Source organism: Oncorhynchus nerka, linkage group LG11 (genome assembly GCF_034236695.1).
Source record: "Oncorhynchus nerka isolate Pitt River linkage group LG11, Oner_Uvic_2.0, whole genome shotgun sequence".
NCBI classification, from domain to species: domain Eukaryota; kingdom Metazoa; phylum Chordata; class Actinopteri; order Salmoniformes; family Salmonidae; genus Oncorhynchus; species Oncorhynchus nerka.
The window spans coordinates 33,958,870-33,982,860 of record NC_088406.1 but is presented as its reverse complement, the minus strand read 5'-3'; the positions used below and the strand labels follow the sequence as shown (position 1 = coordinate 33,982,860).

General features: G+C 42.7%; 1 protein-coding gene across 1 annotated transcript in view; it reads left to right on the top strand.

Annotated features, from left to right (window-relative positions):
- Positions 1–23,991, top strand: part of LOC115123823 (2-(3-amino-3-carboxypropyl)histidine synthase subunit 1) — a 120,839-nt gene that overhangs the window by 72,786 nt on the left and 24,062 nt on the right. Inside the window, exons 5-7 of the mRNA XM_065024444.1 lie at positions 3,209–3,363; positions 4,147–4,268; positions 21,836–21,904. Coding sequence (XP_064880516.1) covers positions 3,209–3,363; positions 4,147–4,268; positions 21,836–21,904 — 346 coding nt within the window. The remainder of the gene's footprint in view (positions 1–3,208; positions 3,364–4,146; positions 4,269–21,835; positions 21,905–23,991) is intronic.

Sequence of the window (23,991 nt, the reverse complement as noted above, 5' to 3'; positions counted from 1 at the left end):
TTGTTTTTATCAGTCATGGGAAAAAAGTGCCAAAAACATGTTGGCTCACTAATTAAAAAACAAGATATAGGATGAAAAATAACGGCGTTTTAGCGCAGGATCAACCAATTAGCGCAACATAGCAATTATTATTTACATTTTATTTTTATTATATGAATCGGTACTCAGAGTCAAAATGTCGCTATAGTATTGTCCAACATAATGTAACTGTTTTCCCCCATCATCAATAGCTAGCCATTCTCTCCTCTTTGTTTCTGATTTGATAGATAGAAGCAGAAACAATCTACTTGGGACTATCCAGATAGTGGTAGATATTCATCTGGACAGAGGAATGGAAGGAGGCTATCTACCATCCCTCTCTCTCTCTCTTCCTCTCCCTGTCACGCCTTCTCCGCTTTATCTCTCCGTCTCGTATTCATATGTCTGTGGCATGAAATGAGCTACATTACAAGTGTTTAAACATTGACATGAAAATGGCCCATTTGCTTAATCACAGCATAAATGTCCTTTGTGTAAATTGCATGTAAAACAAGAGGAACTGTAATTACCATGATCAAAACCAAAGATAATGCTTCTCTCTTCTCTCTTTATCCTTGCCCTTATACCCCATTTCCCTCAGCACTCTCTCCCACTCCCTCTCTCCCACTCCCTCTCTCTCTCCCCCAGTCCCTCTCTCTCTCCCCCACTCCCTCCCTCTCTCCCACTCCCTCCCTCTCTCTCCCTCCCTCCCTCCATTCCTCTCCCCCACTCTCTCCCTCCCTCCATCCCTCTCCCCCACTTTCTCCCTCTCCCCCACTCCCTCCATCCCTCTCCCCCACTCCCTCCATCCCTCTCCCCCACTCCCTCCATCCCTCTCCCCCACTCCCCCTCCATCCTCTCCCCCACTCCCTCCATCCCTCTCCCCCACTCCCTCCAGCCCGCTCCCCACTCCCTCTATTCCGCTCCCCACTCCCTCCACCCCGCTCCTCCCCCTGTCCCTAAGTCTCTGGCTTTCCTAAGCCCAGGCGGGCGCATCGTAAATGGCCTGTGAAATTAATAATATTAATAGTAATTGCATGTGTCCCTCTCCTTCCCTAAATAATTGAGGTATTTGCATCAGTGCCCAACATCGTGTGTGTATGTGCCGGCTCAATCACGTGGAAAGGGTTTCAGCTCTATTCTAAAAGTGGGTGTGTGCTGTGTGTGCAGATTTGTGACTGTAGTTTAATGCTAGGCTTCTGAGTACTCCATGTATGTGGTATAAAACTGACATAACATACTTTTGTATATATAGTGTATGTGGACACCCCTTCAAATTAGTGTATATTCGGCTATCAATATCGGAGGGGCATTGACTAAATACAGTAGAATAGAATACAGTATGTACATATGAGATGAGTAAAGCAGTATGTTAACATTATTTAAGTGACTAGTGTTCCATTATTAAAGTGGCCAGTGATTCCATGTCTATGTATATAGGGCAGCAGCCTCTAAGGTGCAGGGTTGCGTAACCGGGTGGAAGTCAGCTAGTGATGGCTATTTAACAGTCTGATTGCCTTAAGATGGAAGCTGTTTTTTAGTCTCTCGGGGCCCAGCTTTGATGCACCTGTACTGACCTCGCCTTCTGGATGATCTTTTTGGCCTTCCTGTGACATCGGGTGCCCCCGGTGATGCGTTGGGAAGACCGTACTACCCTCTGGAGAGCCCTTCGGTTGCGGGAGGTGCAGTAAGGTGGTGATACAGCTGTCATGACGTTGGCCTCTTTGGGTATAGCGAGCCCCATCCCCCTCTCCCTGCCTCCCCCTTTGCCTCCTTCAACTAGGTTGCTGTGGTCAGAGAGGTCGTAAATTCCTGAGAAGACCCTGCCACATGGCCACACAGTATAGAGAGAGTAGATTTCATGGAGAACAAAGGAAATCCTTCCACCTCACAGAACTTGAGGTACGAACAAATTTCATGTTCCGGAGAAAGTATAAAAGATCGGTGAAGAATCCAGCTTTGTTACAACTTGGGGAAGCTCGTGGGAGACGGTGTGGCCACATTACCATAACGCTGTTTATATAATAGCCTCAGATATGAGGTTTACATCTAATTGTTGTATAAGATGAATGAGTGAATATGATACTGTTTGTATAATTGTGTAATATGATTTTGGACTGTTTAATAAAGAAAAATACAATTCCCTTTTGATTTGAACTAAATCAGAGGACTGCCCGTGAGCCCAGTTAGGGTCAGGCCTCCTGGGACAACCCTTTTTCTGCCTATCCTCAAAGTGGGCGATGAAGGTGTTCAGCTTGTCTGGGATCAAGACGTCTGTGTCTGCGACGTGACTGGTTTTCCTTTTGTAATCCGTGATTGTCTGTAGACCCTGCCATATAGTGGAAACGTCTAGGAGCAACAACGGCTCAGCCGCGAAGTGGTAGGCCAAACAAGCTCACAGAACAGGACCGCTGAAGAAAAAATAATCTGTCCTCTGTTGCAACACTCACTACAGAGTTCCAAACTGCCTCTGGAAGCAACGTCAGCACAACAACTGTTCGTCTGGAGCTTCATGAAATGGGTTTTCATTGCCAAGCAGCTGCACACAAGCCTAAGATCACAATGCAGAGCGTCGGCTGCAGTTGTGTAAAGCTCGCCGTCATTGGACTCTGGAGCAGTGGAAATGCGTTCTCTGGAGTGATGACTCACGATTCACCATCTGGCGGTCTGACGGACAAATCTCGGTTTGGCGGATGCAAGGAGAACGCTACCTGCCCCAATGCATAGTGCCAACTGTAACGTTTGGTGGAGGATGAATAATGGTCCTTTGGCACTTTGTTCCAGTGAAGGGAAATCTTAACCCAAACTTTGTGGCTACAGTTTGGGAAAGGCCATTTCCTGTTTAAGCATGACAATGCCCCCGTGCACAAAGCGAGGTCCATACAGAAATGGTTTGTAAAGATCGTTGTGGAAGAACTTGTTCTTTGGGATGAATTAGAATGCTGAATGCAAGCCAGGCCTAATCGCCAACTAATGCTCTTGTGGTTGAAGGGAAGCAAGTCCCAAAAGAAATGTTCCAACATCTAGTGGAAATCCTTCCCAGAAGAATGGAGGCTGTTATAGCAGCACAAGGGGGACCAACTCCATCTTAATACCCATGATTTTAGAACGAGATGTTCAACGAGCACATACTTTTGGTCTTGTAGTGTATTAAATGATTCATCCTAACCCCGTCTTTGTCTCCCTCCAGTCCCTATAGACTCCACAGCAGGCATTAAGATGCTGTACGTGTTTGTTGATATCCAGATGGACAACGCACACTTTCTGGACACGGTCAAGTTCAACTTCCCCCCTGGACACTCTCTGGCACTCGTCAGCACTATCCAGTTTGTGGCTGCACTGCAGGTATGTGTGTGTGTGTGTGTGTGTGTGTGTGTGTGTGTGTGTGTGTGTGTGTGTGCGTGCATCTTTGGTGTGTGGGGGACTGTATGTGCATCTAACCCTATGTGTACATGTACAGTTTAAGCCTAGCCTACATGCTGCATACATAGAAGAGCTCCGCTCCTGTGTGAGCCAACCTCCTGCCTGCCTCTTGAAGTTCAGTTCAAGTGTGGGTTTGAAAACCCAGCTGCAGTTATTTTGGACTTGAAAGAAGGAGTGAACTTGTGAAATCTCAGATCATGTATCTGCAGCTCATCTCAGGCCTTTACATAAGCAGTTATAGATCCACAGTAGAGCTAGCTACCTCCTCCGTCTCCTCTCTGCTGCCCTCCTCTCTGTCAGTGACCAACACTAGGACCATGCTAATGTAACCAGTGTTATTGATTCATTCTGACATGCTGATGTGTGTGTCATGTTTTTGTTGTGTGTTGGGGCGGTTTGGGTATGTGTGTGTGTGTGTGTCATTTAGTTTTTTGTTTGAGCAGTTGCTGTGAGTGTGTGTGTGTGTGTGCCTCTTGCTCACTCGCTCACAACTCACGGTGTGTGTAGGTCATCCAAAATGGAGTAGGGAGTCATCAGGTCAGCGTCTATGTTCCCTGTTTACCTCCAACTGAAAAGAGCACATTACTCTCTGCTGCTTCTTTCTTGCCTAAATTGTTGGCACTCGCTCTCAGCGTCTTACTTTGTGTGAAAAGAGAAAAAGTAGATGTTATTTTATATCTATCAATGGTTGTTTGTCTCTTCCAGGCGGTGAGTGCAGCTCTGAGGCCAGAGTATGAGGTGGTGGTTCCCCAGTGTCGTCCCCTGTCCCCTGGAGAGATCCTAGGGTGCACCTCCCCCCGCCTCGACCGAAAAGTCAACGCCATCGTGTGAGTGACTCAGCCTTTATCATTGTAAACCCATCCTATTCTCAGCCTCTGTCATACCTACCTTACACAGTCAGACAGTTTCTGTCATATAGTACCTTCCTACCCAACACTTCCCCAGACATTGTTAAACATACCTTCCCCTTCCTCGCTCCCCGACTCTGTCATCTGCCTGCTAGTGTTGCCACAATACCAGATGTTTTACTTCGATACCAGGTTTAGTATCATGATGCCGAAACGGTACTTAATACCAAAACAATACTAGATACCAAAACAATACCATTGCAAAGAAAAGAAAGCTGAAGTCACGGAATAAACACGGGGCTTTATTTATTTAAACATTAAACAATATGTTGAACTAATAAAATAACAAATAGAAATATCTTCTATTCTATGGTACATTTCTTTCTAAAATACTACACCAGATTAAGTAACAGACCTTTATTGTTCATTATGCAAAACCACATCGGAGACTGTATAATTGTACAATTACATGTAAACTGTTTTAAAATGTAATTTGATACATATCAGGGATAATTTGCTCGTCTTTGAACATAAAATTGGATCAAATGACATTCATTAGACGTATGATTCATTATTCATTACAGCTAAATAATGTAATGTATTAAATAAATAGTTTTAGTTCCAAAACGACATAGAAATGAACTTAAAGGTGTTTTTAAGATCTCTACAATGCCTTCAGAAAGTATTCAGACCCCTTGACCTTTTCCACATTTTGTTACGTTACAGCTTTATTCTAAAATTGATCAATAGTTTTTTCCCCTCATTAATCTACAGGCAATAGCCAATAATGACAAAGCAAGAATGTAGAAATGTTTGCTAATTTATTACAAATAAAAAAAACTGAAATAATACATTTACATAAGTATTCAGACCCTTTCCTCAGTACTTTGTTGAAGCACCTTTGGCAGCGATTACAGCCTCCAATCTTCTTGGGTATGATGCTACAATCTTGGCACACCTGTATTTGGGGGGTTTCTCCCATTATTCTCTGTAGATCCTCTCAAGCTCTGTCAGGTTGGATGGGGAGCGTTGCTGCACAGCTATTTTCAGGTCTCTCCAGACATGTTTGATTGGTTTCAAGTTCGGGCTCTGGCTGGGCCACACAAGAACATTCAGAGACATGTCCTGAAGCCATTCCTGTTTGTCCTGGCTGTATTTCCCTAGGTTTGTTGTCCTGTTGGAAGGTGAACCTTCACCCCAGTCTGAGGGCCTGAGCGTTCTGGAGCAGGTTTTCATCAAGGATCTCTCTATACTTTGCTCTGTTCATCTTTCCCTCGATCCTGACTAGTCTCCCAGTCCCTGCCTCTGAAAAGCATCCACACAGCATGATGCTGCCACCACCATGCTTCACCGTAGGGATGGTGCCAGGTTTCCTCCAGAAGTGACGCTTGTCTTTCAGGCCAAAGAGTTCAATCTTGGTTTCAGCAGACCATAGAATCTTGTTTCTCATGGTCTGAGAGTCCTTTAGGTACCTTTTAGCACACTCCAAGCGGGCTGTCATGTGCCTTTTACTGAGGAGTGGCTTCCGTCTGGCCACTCTACCATGATTGGTGGAGTTCTGCTGAGATGGTTGTCCTTCTGGAAGGTTCTCCCATCTCCACTGAGGAACTCTAGAGCTCTGTCAGATTGACCATCGGTGCTCAGTCACCTCCCTGACCACGGCCCTTCTCCCCCGATTGCTCAGTTTGGACGGGCGGCCAGCTCTAGGAAGAGTCTTGGTGGTTCCAAACTTCTTCCATTTAAGAACGATGGAGGCCTCTGTGTTCTTGGGAACCTTCAGTATTGCAGAAATGTTTTGGTACACTTCCCCAGATCTGTGCCTACACACAATCCTGTCTCAGACTTCTAATGACAATTCCTTCGACCTCATAGCTTGGTTTTTGCTCTGACATGCACTTTCAACTGTGGGACCTTATATACAGGTGTGTACCTTAACTAGTAAATGTAACGAATTACAATTAGAAAGTCATCTTTGATTACAGAGTAGATGAGGGCCAGACCACTGAAACAACTAAGCAAAAGGTGTTACAAAGCAGTGCAAGGGAGGTTTAGTTCCAAAAGGACATACAAAAACAATGTTTTTGCATTGTAACGTAGTCGTTATTATACTAAATTTGAATAATTTTTGAGGGACAATGGCATGAACATATATTCAGCATGACATCCATGTGAGCATTATAATATGATTACACAACCCAAAAGTCTCTTTCGAAATGCACTTATAACTTGACAGCAATATTTTTAGACTACTTTGCATTTGTCTAGGCTTACTACTAGCAGTAGCCACTAGCCAGCCAGCAGCCATGGGTGCAGCATTGCACCCTGGGAAGTGAAATGCACTCTGGGAATAGGAGTATTCTGTGTTAAATCCATTGCATTTCTACTGTGTGTGGACTTGCAATATACAGTGACATTGGAAAGTATTCAGACTCCTTGACTTTTTCCACATTTTGGTATATTCCAGCCTTATTCTAAAATGGATTAAATACAACAAAATCCTCCCCAATCTACACACAATACCCCACAATGACAAAGAAAAAACAGGTTTTTATACATTTTAGCACATTTCTAGAATAAACACTTAAATATCACATTTACATAAGTATTCAGACCCTTTGCTATGAGACTTAAAATGTAGTTCTGGTGCATTCCATTTTTCATCCTTGAGATGTTTCTACAACTTGATTGGAGTCCACCTGTGGTCAATTAAATTGATTGGACATGATTTGGAAAGGTACACACCTGTCTATATAAGTTCCCACAGTTGACAGTGCATGTCAGAGCAAAAACCATACACGCATGCATATATATGCACATATATACATACACATACCTATATAGACATACATACTTTTTTAAAGAATATACCTTTGTTATTATTCCCCGCAAACCCTACCGCCGATCCCCCAATCGGAGTAAGCTAATAAACACTTCTGCTTCTACCTTCAATCCATACATCTTATACACATTCTACAGACAGTCTACTTTACAATAGTTCTCTCTTGTTTGTTCTTAGTCCTTCCTCTATTTCATCCAGTTTGATGATTTCTATTTGTAACTGTGCTATTTCACAAAAGTTCCGAACCTATATACATTTTACAGATCCCGTATGCTTTACATTGTTTATCTTGTTATTAGTCCCACCCTTCAGCTCCACTCAACCCCTCCCATCTGTCTCTCAACATCATCCATTTCGGATTTCTACTTGCCATATATTTTTCAACTGTGCTGTGATGCTTCACAAAATAATTGAACCTTCCTATTCTCATAGCTTCTACAGATTGTAAATTAAAAATAAACATTTTTGCGAAAATAATGATTATATTATTGATTGATTGACTGTGGCTTTTCAAATCACCCAGTATTGCTGTCTGTAGTGTTAGTTCTAGGAAAATGTTGCAATTCTTCAGCCATTCCTGGACCTGTGACCAAAAACGAGCTGCATATGGACAGTACCAAAATAAATGATCTAATGACTCTGCCTCCTCACAGCAAAATCTGCAGAGCTGGGAAGATTGTATCCCCCATATATATAACATTCTATTAGTTGCAAGAATTTTGTATAGTAATTTATATTGAAAAATTTGAAGTTTTGAATCCGGCCTTGTTTTGCGTATCAATTCATAAACCATGTGCCATGGAATGGGTACATCGAAAATCTCTTCCCAACTATTTTGCAATTTATATGGCACAGCTGTCAGTTTTTTGGTCCTTAAATGAAATTGGAATATGTTTTTATTTATCACACTTTTCTTTAACCATTTATGTTCTTTAATACAGTGCCGACATACAAGTTCCTTACTTTTTCCCCTTCTACTTGCCTCTTCCATTTTTGTGGTAATGCTGCAATTAATTGGTTGTAATTTTGGGTAGAGCAGACATTTCCATATGTCTGTGTTCGCTGCATGTGTGACAGAACTCCACCAGTCCTATTTATGATATCATTCACTAAAATTATAAAGAATTTAAGCAGTGTGATTCTTATCAATGCGCTATGTAGATAGCGTATCAATAATTAGTGAATGTCCCGTATCGCCCGTAGGCTACACCACTGCTGTCATCCTTACCTCCAGGCATTTGTTCAAGTTGGATAATCTTTGGATGAAGACAACAGTCGCACCATTGGAAGGCATTGCTTGGACTGTAGCCTTCTAAATACTATTCCTGCTATTCTCCCGCGATCCATCAAACATATTTGATGTGTCATCATAGTGGTCTCGGACTTGTGGTCAAAGTCAGGCAGACCAATTTAAACTTGACCAATTTAAAATGCTGATTTGAATGTCATTGAGGTAGCAGAAAGGCGTCAAATATGTTTTTTCTCGCAAACGTCCTTTCGGAATCTAAAAGTAATCCTAGAAATCTTCTAGTTTTTCAAAAGTATCTGTAATCTGATTACAATATATGTGCTGGTTACGTAACAGATTAGTTTAAAAAAAATGTAATCCATTACTCCCTAATCCTGCATACGACCTGCTCATACACGCTAACAGGCTCAGGCGACAGCGAGGACTGCGGCTCTGCATGTACGTACAGTGAGTACACACAGAAAACGTCCCCTGTGTATTGACATAGACACACAGTCGTATGTATTTCAAGATCTAGTAGGTTCCTAATAATACCCATGCTGTACTTATGATCCCCACACACCCTTCCCAGTGTATGGGATTAGAGTGGCCAGATAAAAAGAGGAGAGACAGCCAGTACAGGAAAACAGCCTGGTCCCACAGGAGACGAAAGCTGTGTGTCTGTGTCGGGGGGGTGTTTGTACTTCGTCCATTAATCTAAAGTGGAGTGTCTTTGATGTGTGTGTAGGGGCGGATGGGGGTGAGATGGGAGAAATAATTGATTACCTTACCTGATAATTAGCTCCCTGAGTGTCTCTCTCTGGCGCACCCTCTCTCTCTCTGGCGCACCCTCTCTCTCTCTGGCTCACCCTCTCTCTCTCTCTCTGGCTCACCCTCTCTCTCTCTCTGGCTCGCCCTCTCTCTCTCTCTGGCTCGCCCTCTCTCTCTCTCTCTGGCTCGCCCTCTCTCTCTGGCTCACCCTCTCTCTCTCTGGCTCGCCCTCTCTCTCTCTCTGGCTCGCCCTCTCTCTCTCTGGCTCGCCCTCTCTCTGGCTCGCCCTCTCTCTCTCTCTGGCTCGCCTCCTCTCTCTCTCTCGCTCTTTCTCTCTCTCTGGCTCGCCCTCTCTCTGGCTCGCCCTCTCTCTCTCTCTCTGGCTCGCCCTCTCTCTCTCTCTCTGGCGCCCTCTCTCTCTCTCTGGCGTGCCCTCTCTCGCTCTGGCTCGCCCTGTCTCTCGCTCTGGCTCGCCCTCGCTCTGGCTCGCCCTGTCTCTCGCTCTGGCTCGCCCTCGCTCTGGCTCGCCCTCTCTCTCTCTGGCTCGCCCTCTCTCCATCTCTCGCCTTCTCACTGCCCCTTTCTCTCTCTCCCTCCCCCTCCCTCTCCATCTCTTTCTCTCCTCTTGTCAGTGGCTCTGAGGGGCAGGTTACAACCAGCTCATACCTGTGTACAGAACAGTACAGACACTGGAAACGGTAAACCAGCAGGAGTCGTCGACAAATATAATAGTAATAATGGATAGAAATCAGGGCTGTTGAAGAATCATGGTCCGTTACATTTCACTTCTTTCATTTTAATTTGCATATACCGGTAGATTTGTCATTTATGAATAGTTTGAAATATCTCTCAGCCTCCATACTGTCTCTCATAAGTCACCTAAATGCTCTTATTGTGCTCAACCATTATTTATAAAAGTGAATCGGAGGGACTTATTGCTGAGATATCTATTATGTAGATTTTGAAATGACTTTAGTTGAGTGTATGTGGGATGAGTGATGGTATATTAGTCTCTGAGAAGCCATGTCTTTAATACGTTACAGCATCTACAGTTGAAGTCGGAAGTTTACATTAAAACTCGTTAAGACTATAGTTTTGGCAAGTCGGTTAGGACATCTACTTTGTGCAGGACACAAGTCATTTTTCCAACAAACAACAACAAGTTTACAGACAGATTATTTCACTTATAATTCACTGTATCACAATTTCAGGGGGTCAGAAGTTTACATACACAAAGTTGACTGTTCCTTTAAAACAGCTTGGAAAATTCCAGAAAATGATGTCATGGCTTTAGAAGCTTCTCATAATTTGAATCAATTGGAGGTGTACCTGTGGATGTATTTCAAGGCCTACCTTCAAACTCAGTGCATCTTTGCTTGGCATCATGGGAAAATAAATCAGCCAAGACCTCAGAAAAAAAAATGGTAGACCTCCACAAGTCTGGTTCATCTTTGGGAGCAATTTCCAAACACCTGAAGGTACCACGGTCATCTGTACAAACAATAGTACGCAAGTACAAACACCATAAGACCACGCAGCCGTCATACCGCTCAGGAAGGAGACTCATTCTGTCTCCTAGAGATGAGCGTACTTTGGTGCGAAAAGTGCAAATCAATCCCAGAACCCCAGCAAAAGACCTTGTGAATATTCTGGAGGAAACAGGTACAAAAGTATCTATATCCACAGTAAAACGAGTCCTATATCGACATAACCTGACAGGCCACTCAGCAAGGAAGAAACCACTGCTCCAAAACCGCCATAAAAAAGCCAGACTACGGTTTGCAACTGCACATGGAGGCAAAGATTGTACTTTTTGGAGAAATGTCTTGTGGTCTGATGAAACAAAAATAGAACTGTTTGGCCATAATGACCATCGTTATGTTTGGAGGAAAAAGGGTGAGGCTGGCAAGCCGAAGAACACCATCCCAACCGTGAACCAAGGGGGTGGCAGCATCATGGTGCACTTCACAAAATAGATTATAAGGTAGGAAAATTATGTGGATATATTGAAGCAACATCTCAAGACATCTTGGTCGCAAATGGTTCTTCCAAAATGGACAATGACCCCAAGCATGCTTCCAAAGTTGAAGCAAAATGGCTTAAGGACAAGTCAATGTATTGGAGTGGCCATCACAAAGCCCTGACTTCAATCCTCTAGAAAATGTGTGGGCAGAACTGAAAAGATGTGTGCGAGCAAGGAGGCCTACAAACCTGACTCGGTTACACCAGCTCTGTCAGGAGGAATGGGCCACAATTCACCCAGCTTATTGTGGGAAGCTTGTGGAAGGCTACTCAAAACGTTTGACCCATGTTAAACAATTTAAAGGCAATGCTACTGTTGGATTCAACATTTTGAACATTGAGATATTAAATAATGATAGAGAAGAAGCATAGAATATGAGAAGTGAAAGAGACTGGGTTTTATGTCAGAAGTTAATGGTTCTCTGTAGAAAGACAGATGGCTTTGGAATGTGTTGGGTGGACGGGAGGAGAGCAATGTGTTGATATAGGGGAGACAGATGGACATCTTTGGATTAGGTGAAGAAGGGGTTGAGGTCAGATCCCCTGTAGGGAGTAATAAGGGTTTGGTATCATGTTCCTCTTTTCCTGTAGAAGCATAAAACATAAGGTTTGGAGAGAAGGAGGAGTGTCTTAAGTGGCATATATATAACTGTGATGTGAGAAATGTTTTGCTGTCTGATTACAGCTGTACAGAACCTTTGGGAAGAATTAAACTTGGTTAAAGCTTCTCTAGTATCCGTGAGTTACTTACTCTGAAAAATAAGAACCTAACACTACCAAATACTTAATGATTGTATGTACACTTCTGACCCACTGGGAATGTGATGAAAGAAATAAAAGCTGAAATAAATCATTCTCTCTACTCTTATTCTGACATTTCACATTCTTAAAATAAAGTGGTGATCCTAACTGACATAAGACAGGGAATTTTTACTAGCATTAAATATCAGGAATTTAAATGAGTTTAAATGTATTTGGCTAAGGTGTATGTAAACTTCCGACCTCAACTGTATATGATTCCAGAGAAGTATGTTAAAATGATTTCGAACAGAGCAGTTATATGAATATCAGTAGTATCAGAGGATCCCAGTTCTAATCCTCACTCCTAGCTCTCCTCTCTCAGACCCTGCTGCTAATGTCTGCAGACATTAAGAGCAGAATCAGAGTGTGCTGATGCATAATGCAGGACATACAGCACAGTGTTCACCATTATAGCACAGCAGCACTCAGCTCTTCTACAAAGGACAATGCAATATGAATGATAGGATAACAAAGGCCCTCATGAGCGCTATCCTCTTAAAGCAGAGAAACACATACAGGGTGTGATGTTAAAAAGCAGGAGGCTCATTGTAGCCAGTGTGATTATAGGGACACGTTGGATATTATTGCAAAGCAAAGGGCCCGGCCCTCGGCACAATAGTCATCATTTGTTTTTTATTTGCTCCTCGGCTCCAAATTACCCCTCTTTTTACCCTGCTATACACACAGACACCAACACATGCGCACACACACACACACACACGCACACACACACACACACATCCCCCACGGACATACACATCCCCCACGGACACAATCTAGTCTCAGTGACTGGGTCTGTGCTTGTTTGTGATGTGTGGGTCAGCTGTTTGTTCACTCATACCCATCCGCAATTGCTAATAAAACATCTGCAACCGCCCAACTAAATGTGATTAACCTAACATTTCAGGCCTATGTTTTTTTTAAGCCTAATCTATGTTTCTGTTTATAATTGTGGACATTTTGGTAGGCTATTTGTTAGTCTGTAATTAGATACATGCTGCTTCTCGTGGCCTAGAAGACTAAATAAACCCTTGCTCACCAGAAAATGTCTTACATTGATAGAATGAATGCTAGTTGACATCTGTCAAATTCTCTTTCATCTCTGTTTCTCTCGTGCAGCCAAACGTTTAGATATGGATGTGGGTATAGATATGGATGTGGGTATGGATGGATGTGGGTATAAATATGGATGTGGGTGTAGATATGGATGTGGGTATGGATGTGGGTGTGGATGTGGGTATAGATGTGGATGTGGGTATGGATGGATGTGGGTATGGATGGATGTGGGTATAGATATGGATGTGGGTATAGATATGGATGTGGGTATGGATGGATGTGGGTATAGATATGGATGTGGGTATAGATATGGATGTGGGTATAGATGTGGATGTGGGTATAGATATGGATGTGGGTATAGATGTGGATGTGGGTATAGATGTGGATGTGGGTGTGGATGGATGTGGGTATAGATGTGGATGTGGGTATAGATGTGGATGTGGGTATGGTTGTGGGTATAGATATGAATGTGGGTATAGATATGAATGTGGGTATAGATGTGGATGTGGGTATAGATGTGGATGTGGGTATAGATGTGGATGTGGGTGTGGATGTGGGTATAGATGTGGATGTGGGTATATATGTGGATGTGGGTATAGATGTGGATGTGGGGATAGATGTGGATGTGGGGATAGATGTGGATGTGGGGATAGATGTGGATGTGGGGATAGATGTGGATGTGGGGATAGATGTGGATGTGGGGATAGATGTGGATGTGGGTATGGATGTGGGTATAGATATGGATGTGGGTATAGATATGGATGTGGGTATAGATGTGGATGTGGGTATGGATGGATGTGGGGATAGATGTGGGTATGGATGGATGTGGGGATAGATGTGGGTATGGATGGATGTGGGTATGGATGGATGTGGGTATAGATATGGATGTGGGTATAGATATGGATGTGTGTATGGATATGGGTATAGATATGGATGTGGGTATAGATATGGATGTGGGTATAGATATAGATGTGGGTATGGATGGATGTGGGTATGGATGTGGGTATGCATGTGGGTATGGATATGGATGTGGGTATAGATATGGATGTGGGTATAGATGTGGGTATGGATGTGGGTATGGGTATAGATATGCATGTGGGTATGGATGTGGGTATAGATATGCATGTGGGTATGGATGTGGGTATAGATATGGATGTGGGTATTGATGTGGATATGGATGTGGCTATAGATATGGATGTGGGTATAGATATGTATGTGGGTATAGATATGGATGTGGGTATAGATATGGATGTGGGTATAGATATGGATGTGGGTATAGATATGGATGTGTGTATAGATATGGATGTGGGTATACATATGGATGTGGATATAGGTATAGATATGGGTATGGATGTGGGTATGGATGTGGGTATAGATGTGGATGTGGGTATGGATGTGGATGTGGGTATAGATATGGATGTGGGTATGGATGTGGATGTGGGTATAGATATGGATGTGGGTATGGGTATAGATATGGATGTGGGTATAGATATGCATGTGGGTATGGATGTGGGTATAGATATGGATGTGGGTATTGATGTGGGTATGGATATGGATGTGGCTATAGATATGGATGTGGGTATAGATGTGGATTTGGGTATAGGTATAGATATGGGTTTGGATGTGGATGTGGGTATAGATATGGATGTGGGAATTGGTATAGATATGGTATAGATATGGATGTGGGTATAGATATGGATGTGGGTATAGATATGGATGTGGGTATAGATATGGATGTGGATATAGGTATGGATGTGGGCATAGATATAGATGTGGGTGTGGGTATAGATATGGATGTGGGTATATATGTGGGTATAGATATGGATGTGGGTATAGATATGGATGTGGGTATATATGTGGGTATAGATATGGATGTGGGTATGGGTATAGATATGGATGTGGGTATAGATATGGATGTGGGTATAGATGTGGATGTGGGTATAGATGTGGATGTGGGTATAGATATGGATGGATGTGGGTATGGATATGGATGTGGGTATAGATATGGATGTGGGTATGGATGGATGTGGGTATAGATATGGATGTGGGTATAGATATGGATGTGGGTATGGATGGATGTGGGTATGGATATGGATGTGTGTATGGATATGGATGTGGGTATAGATATGGATGTGGGAATGGATGTGGGTATGGATATGGATTTGGGTATATATATGGATGTGGGTATGGATATGGATGTGGGTATGGATATGGATGTGGGTATGGATGTGGGTATAGATATGCATGTGGGTATGGATGTGGGTATGGATATGGATATGGATGTGGGTATAGATATGGATGTGGGTATATATATGCATGTGGGTATGGATGTGGATGTGGGTATAGATATGCATGTGGGTATGGATGTGGGTATAGATATGGATGTGGCTATATATATGGATTTGGGTATAGATATGGATTTGGGTATAGATATGGATGTGGGTATAGATATGGATGTGGGTATAGATATGGATGTGGGTATAGGTATAGATATGGGTATGGATGTGGGTATAGATGTGGATGTGGGTATAGATATGGATGTGGGTATGGGTATAGATATGGATGTGGGTTTATATGTGGGTATGGATATGGATGTGGGTATAGATATGCATGTGGGTATGGATGTGGGTATAGATATGGATGTGGGTATAGATGTGGATTTGGGTATAGGTATAGATATGGATGTGGGTATGGATGTGGATGTGGGTATAGATGTGGATTTGGGTATAGGTATAGATATGGGTATAGATGTGGATGTGGGTATAGATATGGATGTGGGAATGGGTATAGATATGGATGTGGGTATAGTTATGGGTGTGGGTATATATGTGGGTATAGATATGGATGTGGGTATAGATATGGATGTGGGTATAGATATGGATGTGGGTATAGATATGGATGTGGGAATGGATGTGGGTATGGATATGGATTTGGGTATATATATGGATGTGGGTATAGATATGGATGTGGGTATGGATATGGATGTGGGTATAGATATGGATGTGGGTATGGATGTGGGTATAGATATGCATGTGGGTATGGATGTGGGTATGGATATGGATATGGATGTGGGTATAGATATGGATGTGGGTATATATATGCATGTGGGTATGGATGTGGATGTGGGTATAGATATGCATGTGGGTATGGATGTGGGTATGGATGTGGGTATGGATGGATGTGGGGATAGATGTGGGTATGGATGGATGTGGGTATGGATGGATGTGGGTATAGATATGGATGTGGGTATAGATATGGATGTGTGTATGGATATGGGTATAGATATGGATGTGGGTATAGATATGGATGTGGGTATAGATATAGATGTGGGTATGGATGGATGTGGGTATGGATGTGGGTATGGATATGGATATGGATGTGGGTATAGATATGGATGTGGGTATATATATGCATGTGGGTATGGATGTGGATGTGGGTATAGATATGCATGTGGGTATGGATGTGGGTATGGATATGGATATGGATGTGGGTATAGATATGGATGTGGGTATATATATGCATGTGGGTATGGATGTGGATGTGGGTATAGATATGCATGTGGGTATGGATGTGGGGATAGATGTGGGTATGGATGGATGTGGGGATAGATGTGGGTATGGATGGATGTGGGTATGGATGGATGTGGGTATAGATATGGATGTGGGTATAGATATGGATGTGTGTATGGATATGGGTATAGATATGGATGTGGGTATAGATATGGATGTGGGTATAGATATAGATGTGGGTATGGATGGATGTGGGTATGGATGTGGGTATGCATGTGGGTATGGATATGGATGTGGGTATAGATATGGATGTGGGTATAGATGTGGGTATGGATGTGGGTATGGGTATAGATATGCATGTGGGTATGGATGTGGGTATAGATATGCATGTGGGTATGGATGTGGGTATAGATATGGATGTGGGTATTGATGTGGATATGGATGTGGCTATAGATATGGATGTGGGTATAGATATGTATGTGGGTATAGATATGGATGTGGGTATAGATATGGATGTGGGTATAGATATGGATGTGGGTATAGATATGGATGTGTGTATAGATATGGATGTGGGTATACATATGGATGTGGATATAGGTATAGATATGGGTATGGATGTGGGTATGGATGTGGGTATAGATGTGGATGTGGGTATGGATGTGGATGTGGGTATAGATATGGATGTGGGTATGGATGTGGATGTGGGTATAGATATGGATGTGGGTATGGGTATAGATATGGATGTGGGTATAGATATGCATGTGGGTATGGATGTGGGTATAGATATGGATGTGGGTATTGATGTGGGTATGGATATGGATGTGGCTATAGATATGGATGTGGGTATAGATGTGGATTTGGGTATAGGTATAGATATGGGTTTGGATGTGGATGTGGGAATTGGTATAGATATGGTATAGATATGGATGTGGGTATAGATATGGATGTGGGTATAGATATGGATGTGGGTATAGATATGGATGTGGATATAGGTATGGATGTGGGCATAGATATAGATGTGGGTGTGGGTATAGATATGGATGTGGGTATATATGTGGGTATAGATATGGATGTGGGTATAGATATGGATGTGGGTATATATGTGGGTATAGATATGGATGTGGGTATGGGTATAGATATGGATGTGGGTATAGATATGGATGTGGGTATAGATGTGGATGTGGGTATAGATGTGGATGTGGGTATAGATATGGATGGATGTGGGTATGGATATGGATGTGGGTATAGATATGGATGTGGGTATGGATGGATGTGGGTATAGATATGGATGTGGGTATAGATATGGATGTGGGTATGGATGGATGTGGGTATGGATATGGATGTGTGTATGGATATGGATGTGGGTATAGATATGGATGTGGGAATGGATGTGGGTATGGATATGGATTTGGGTATATATATGGATGTGGGTATGGATATGGATGTGGGTATGGATATGGATGTGGGTATGGATGTGGGTATAGATATGCATGTGGGTATGGATGTGGGTATGGATATGGATATGGATGTGGGTATAGATATGGATGTGGGTATATATATGCATGTGGGTATGGATGTGGATGTGGGTATAGATATGCATGTGGGTATGGATGTGGGTATAGATATGGATGTGGCTATATATATGGATTTGGGTATAGATATGGATTTGGGTATAGATATGGATGTGGGTATAGATATGGATGTGGGTATAGATATGGATGTGGGTATAGGTATAGATATGGGTATGGATGTGGGTATAGATGTGGATGTGGGTATAGATATGGATGTGGGTATGGGTATAGATATGGATGTGGGTTTATATGTGGGTATGGATATGGATGTGGGTATAGATATGCATGTGGGTATGGATGTGGGTATAGATATGGATGTGGGTATAGATGTGGATTTGGGTATAGGTATAGATATGGATGTGGGTATGGATGTGGATGTGGGTATAGATGTGGATTTGGGTATAGGTATAGATATGGGTATAGATGTGGATGTGGGTATAGATATGGATGTGGGAATGGGTATAGATATGGATGTGGGTATAGTTATGGGTGTGGGTATATATGTGGGTATAGATATGGATGTGGGTATAGATATGGATGTGGGTATAGATATGGATGTGGGTATAGATATGGATGTGGGAATGGATGTGGGTATGGATATGGATTTGGGTATATATATGGATGTGGGTATAGATATGGATGTGGGTATGGATATGGATGTGGGTATAGATATGGATGTGGGTATGGATGTGGGTATAGATATGCATGTGGGTATGGATGTGGGTATGGATATGGATATGGATGTGGGTATAGATATGGATGTGGGTATATATATGCATGTGGGTATGGATGTGGATGTGGGTATAGATATGCATGTGGGTATGGATGTGGGTATGGATGTGGGTATAGATATGGATGTGGCTATATATATGGATTTGGGTATAGATATGGATTTGGGTATAGATATGGATGTGGGTATAGATATGGATGTGGGTATAGATATGGATGTGGGTATAGGTATAGATATGGGTATGGATGTGGGTATAGATGTGGATGTGGGTATAGATATGGATGTGGGTATGGGTATAGATATGGATGTGGGTTTATATGTGGGTATGGATATGGATGTGGGTATAGATATGCATGTGGGTATGGATGTGGGTATAGATATGGATGTGGGTATAGATGTGGATTTGGGTATAGGTATAGATATGGATGTGGGTATGGATGTGGATGTGGGTATAGATGTGGATTTGGGTATAGGTATAGATATGGGTATAGATGTGGATGTGGGTATAGATATGGATGTGGGAATGGGTATAGATATGGATGTGGGTATAGTTATGGGTGTGGGTATATATGTGGGTATAGATATGGATGTGGGTATAGATATGGATGTGGGTATAGATATGGATGTGGGTATGGGTATAGATATGGATGTGGGTATAGATATGGATGTGGGTATAGATATGGATGTGGGTATGGATGTGGGTATGGATATGGATGTGGGTATAGATATGGATGTGGGTATAGTTATGGGTATAGATATGGATGTGGGTATAGTTATGGGTATAGATATAGATGTGGGTATAGATGTAGGTATAGATATGGATGTGGGTATAGATATGGATGTGGGTATAGATATGGGTATATATATAGATGTGGTATGGATATGGGTATAGATGTGGATGTGGGTATTGATGTGGGTATAGATATGGATGTGGGTATAGTTATTGATGTGGGTATGGATATAGATATGGGTATAGATATGGATGTGGGTATGGATATGGATGTGGGTATAGATATGGATGTGGGTATATATGTGGGTATGGATATGGATGTGGGTATAGATAGATGTGGGTATTGATGTGGGTATAGATATGGATGTGGGTATATATGTGGGTATAGATATAGATGTGGGTATAGATATGGATGTGGGTATATATGTGGGTATAGATATGGATGTGGATATAGATATGGATGTGGGTATAGATATGGATGTGGGTATTGATGTGGGTATGGATGTGGGTGTGGATGTGGGTACACAGATCCACAAACCACTGCAGCCCCTCATGATGATTTCAGGTTTTTCTTAGGCCCCGCCCCCATCAAAGTTATAGATCTACAGTCAGTGTCCAGTTTTCAGTTACTATTCAATTTAACCATCTGAGCTGTATAGCTCCCTTGACGTGCCGGTCTTGCGTCCAAATTTATGGCGCCTCACAATCAGAACACAGAACATCTTTCCCAAACATTAGACTACTGTTTTGGTCCACCCTTCTCTTTATTTTCAATTCTCCATTTTATAGCTTTTCTCTTATTGAAATGAACTCTGACATTGTCCTTTTTGCCTCAATGGATCGACGTTAACTATTTCTGCCCAAGTTTCCAAAAACATTTTGCAATTGGTTATGTATTTGGTGCATGTAGGGTTAAGCCCTAATGTTTAGCCATACACACTAACGTAGCCTTACACACTAACGTAGCCTTACACACTAACGTAGGCTTACACACTAACGTAGGCTTACACACTAACGTAGCCTTACACACTAACGTAGCCTTACACACTAACGTAGCCTTACACACTAACGTAGCCGTACACACTAACGTAGGCTTACACACTAACGTAGGCTTACACACTAACGTAGGCTTACACACTAACGTAGCCTTACACACTAACGTAGCCTTACACACTAACGTAGCCTTACGCACTAACGTAGCCGTACGCACTAACGTAGCCTTGCGCACTAACGTAGCCTTGCGCACTAACGTAGCCTTACGCACTAACGTAGCCTTGCGCACTAACGTAGCCTTGCGCACTAACGTAGCCTTGCGCACTAACGTAGCCTTGCGCACTAACGTAGCCTTACGCACTAACGTAGCCTTACGCACTAACGGCAGATCAAAATTATGGAAGATGAACCTCAGTGTAGCCTGTAGACATGAATTGCACAATAATTATGCATTTTTGATGCATTGTTTTCTCTGTATTCAACCCGCCAGCCACCTGCCCTTCATCCATACAATATTTCATGACCCTAATCCCAGATATAACCCCAGGGACTGCAGTTATGAGTCAATCCCTGCACCACTAGTGGGTGTGTGTTATTTTGTGTGTGTGTATGCAGGCGTGCCTGCCTGTGTGGAGGTTAGTTGTGGCTCCTGGGTGTCCCTGTGGAAGCTCACCCACAGCCTGTTCCACACACACTTTCCTAAACGCTGGCTAATTAGCTCCTCTAATTGTCTCTGTCTCCCCCTGGGCCTCTGCGGACTTGCCACGGTAACAGAGAGGCCTAGACCCCTCACTCAGCCAATAGCAGGCCTCCTCCCAGCACACCCCATGGGATGATAATGATGGTGTGTGTGTGTCGTGCTTGCGTGTGCTCCCGTTGAACCCTGCCCCATCACGGGTCTAGGCGGTCCAACTAATAACACCCCCTGGGTTAACTGAGAAAGCCTGGTAGTGGATAAACAACATGGGGCCATCACAGGGGTGCTGTGTGATGGTGTTCCTATACATCAGAAGCCTCTGGTCACACCTTGAACCCCTAAACCCCAGGCATAGGTCCGCTGAGACCACTTTGTTCCACCAGGAGGGGGAGAGAGAGAGAGTGCGAGAGAGTGTGTGAAAGAGAAGGGTGAGAGTGAGAGAGGAGGAATGGGCAGGGAGAGAGGTGAGGGAGAGATGGGACGGATTTGTATTGTTGTTCCACAGCAGGTATGCTTGCCAGCAGGGAGTGTATCTGTCTTACTGTGTTTGTATCTCTCTCATCCTGTGTCTCTGTGTGTTGATGTGTTTGTATTTATAGCTACCTGGGAGATGGCAGGTTCCATCTGGAGTCGATCATGATTGCAAATCCAGAGATACCTGCCTACAGGTAAATAACTTTAACCCTTGTGGGAATCAGCCTATACGGATAGGGCTCCATTTAAATGTGTCTTAGAGAAGAAATATGGAAATCCTATACATAACCATCAAAAGGGAACAGTTTGGAGATTATGGGAAGATTATTAGCACAAGACCGAATCCAAACATTACACTGTTGAATTTATGTGCATTTTACATTTACTTTACTTTTGGCTGCATTTGAAGATAACGAATTCAGCAACATGATAAGAATATTCCTGGAAAATTTGGGGTAGGTGCAACATAAGACAAAACAATGACAAGGGTTTGCGTGAGAGGTCTAACTGCTATCTCCAAGTTATCACACACCTTTGCAAAGTGTGCACAGTTCTTAAATCATTTCAATGCACTTTTATGACTCAAAGAAGAGTCAACTATAAGGTGCTATGTTGAGGAACTAGAGGAATCCGACTAAGTTTTGTTTGGAACACAGCCCTGCACCCCTGCCTTTACATAATTACTGTTGTTGTTTACGCATTCCAAAAACGGTCCATTAGAAATCGCAATCTGGTCAGGTGGGCATGATTTGAAAGCGTGTTATATTGCCAATTTGGTTAGCAAAGTTACAAAGTAGGATCTTACAGTGTTAGGCTTTCACAAGGCAATTCAGAGAAGAAGATCGTACATTTGATTTCTTAGGATCCCAATTAGCCGACGCCGATGGCGACAGCTAGCCTTACTGGGCTCTGACACATAACGAAAAAGACATTACAGATAAAAGACTTTACAATTCACATACATTTAAAAACATGAACATGTAGTGTGTGTGTGTGCATCTATCAGTTCCACATACATGTCAGTACATACACACAAGTAGGTCACATGGGGAGAGGCGTTGTGCCGTGAAATGTTGCTGTATTTCCGATGGCAACTTCTTGTCGTGCGCGGTGTTCAGAACCACTGTCAGTCAAAACCAATAGTGTGCTGTGAAGCGGGAGACCTTGAGCTCTGACGTAATGTACTGCATGTTACTGTACAGCCACTGCGGTCCAATTTAGGCGCTATTTTCAACCCGTATACTGATACAAGTGTAAAGAGCTAATCATGCACTGTGTGGACTATGTACAGTACTGTGAAAAAGTATTTGCCCCCTTTCTAATTTTCTCGACTTTAGCTTATTTTTGATATGGAATGTTATCAGATCTCCAACCAAAACTAACATTAGATAAAGGGAACCTGAGTGAACAAATAACACAACCATTACATACTTATTTTATTTATTTCATCAAATGTATACTTTTGACTCATCTGTCCATTGAACATTCTTCCAAGAGTCATCCAGGTGTCATCCAGGTGCTTCCAGGTGTCATCCAGGTGCTTCCAGGTGTCATCCAGGTGCTTTTTGTCAAGCTTGAGTCAACTTTTTGGATGAGATGGGTCCCATTATATTTGGCGAAAACCAAACACTGCATTCCACAGTAATAACCTCATACCAACGGTGTTCGTAGTTTGATGGTTTGGGGATGCTTTGCTGCCTCAGGACCTGGGCGACTTGCCTTAATAGAAGGAAAAATGAATTCTGGTATGTATCAGAGAATTCTACAGGAGAATGTCAGGTCATCCATCTGTGAGCTGAAGTTGCAGCGCAGCTGGGTCATGCAGCAAGACAATGATCCAAAACACACAATCAAGTCCACATGAAAATGGTTAGAAAGCAACAAATTTGAAGTTTTGGAATGGCCTAGTCAAAGTCCAGACCTAATCCCAATTGATGTGTTGTGGCAGGACATGAAACAAGCAGTTCATGCTTGAAAAATCACAAATGTCACTGAGTTAAAGCAGTTCTGCCTGCAGAAGTGGGCCAAAATTCCTCCACAGCATTTGGTTGCAGTCATTGCAGTTAAATGTGGCACAACCAGTTATTGAGTATAAGGGGGCAATTACTTTTTCAAACAGGAGAATTGGGTGCTGCATAACTTTGTTCATTAAATAAATGAAACAACTATTCCATGTTTTGTTATTTGTAAACTCAGGTTCCCTTGATCTAATATTAGGTTTTGGTTGAAAAACTTGCAATATCAAAAATAAAGAAAATAAGAATACTTTTTCACGGCACTG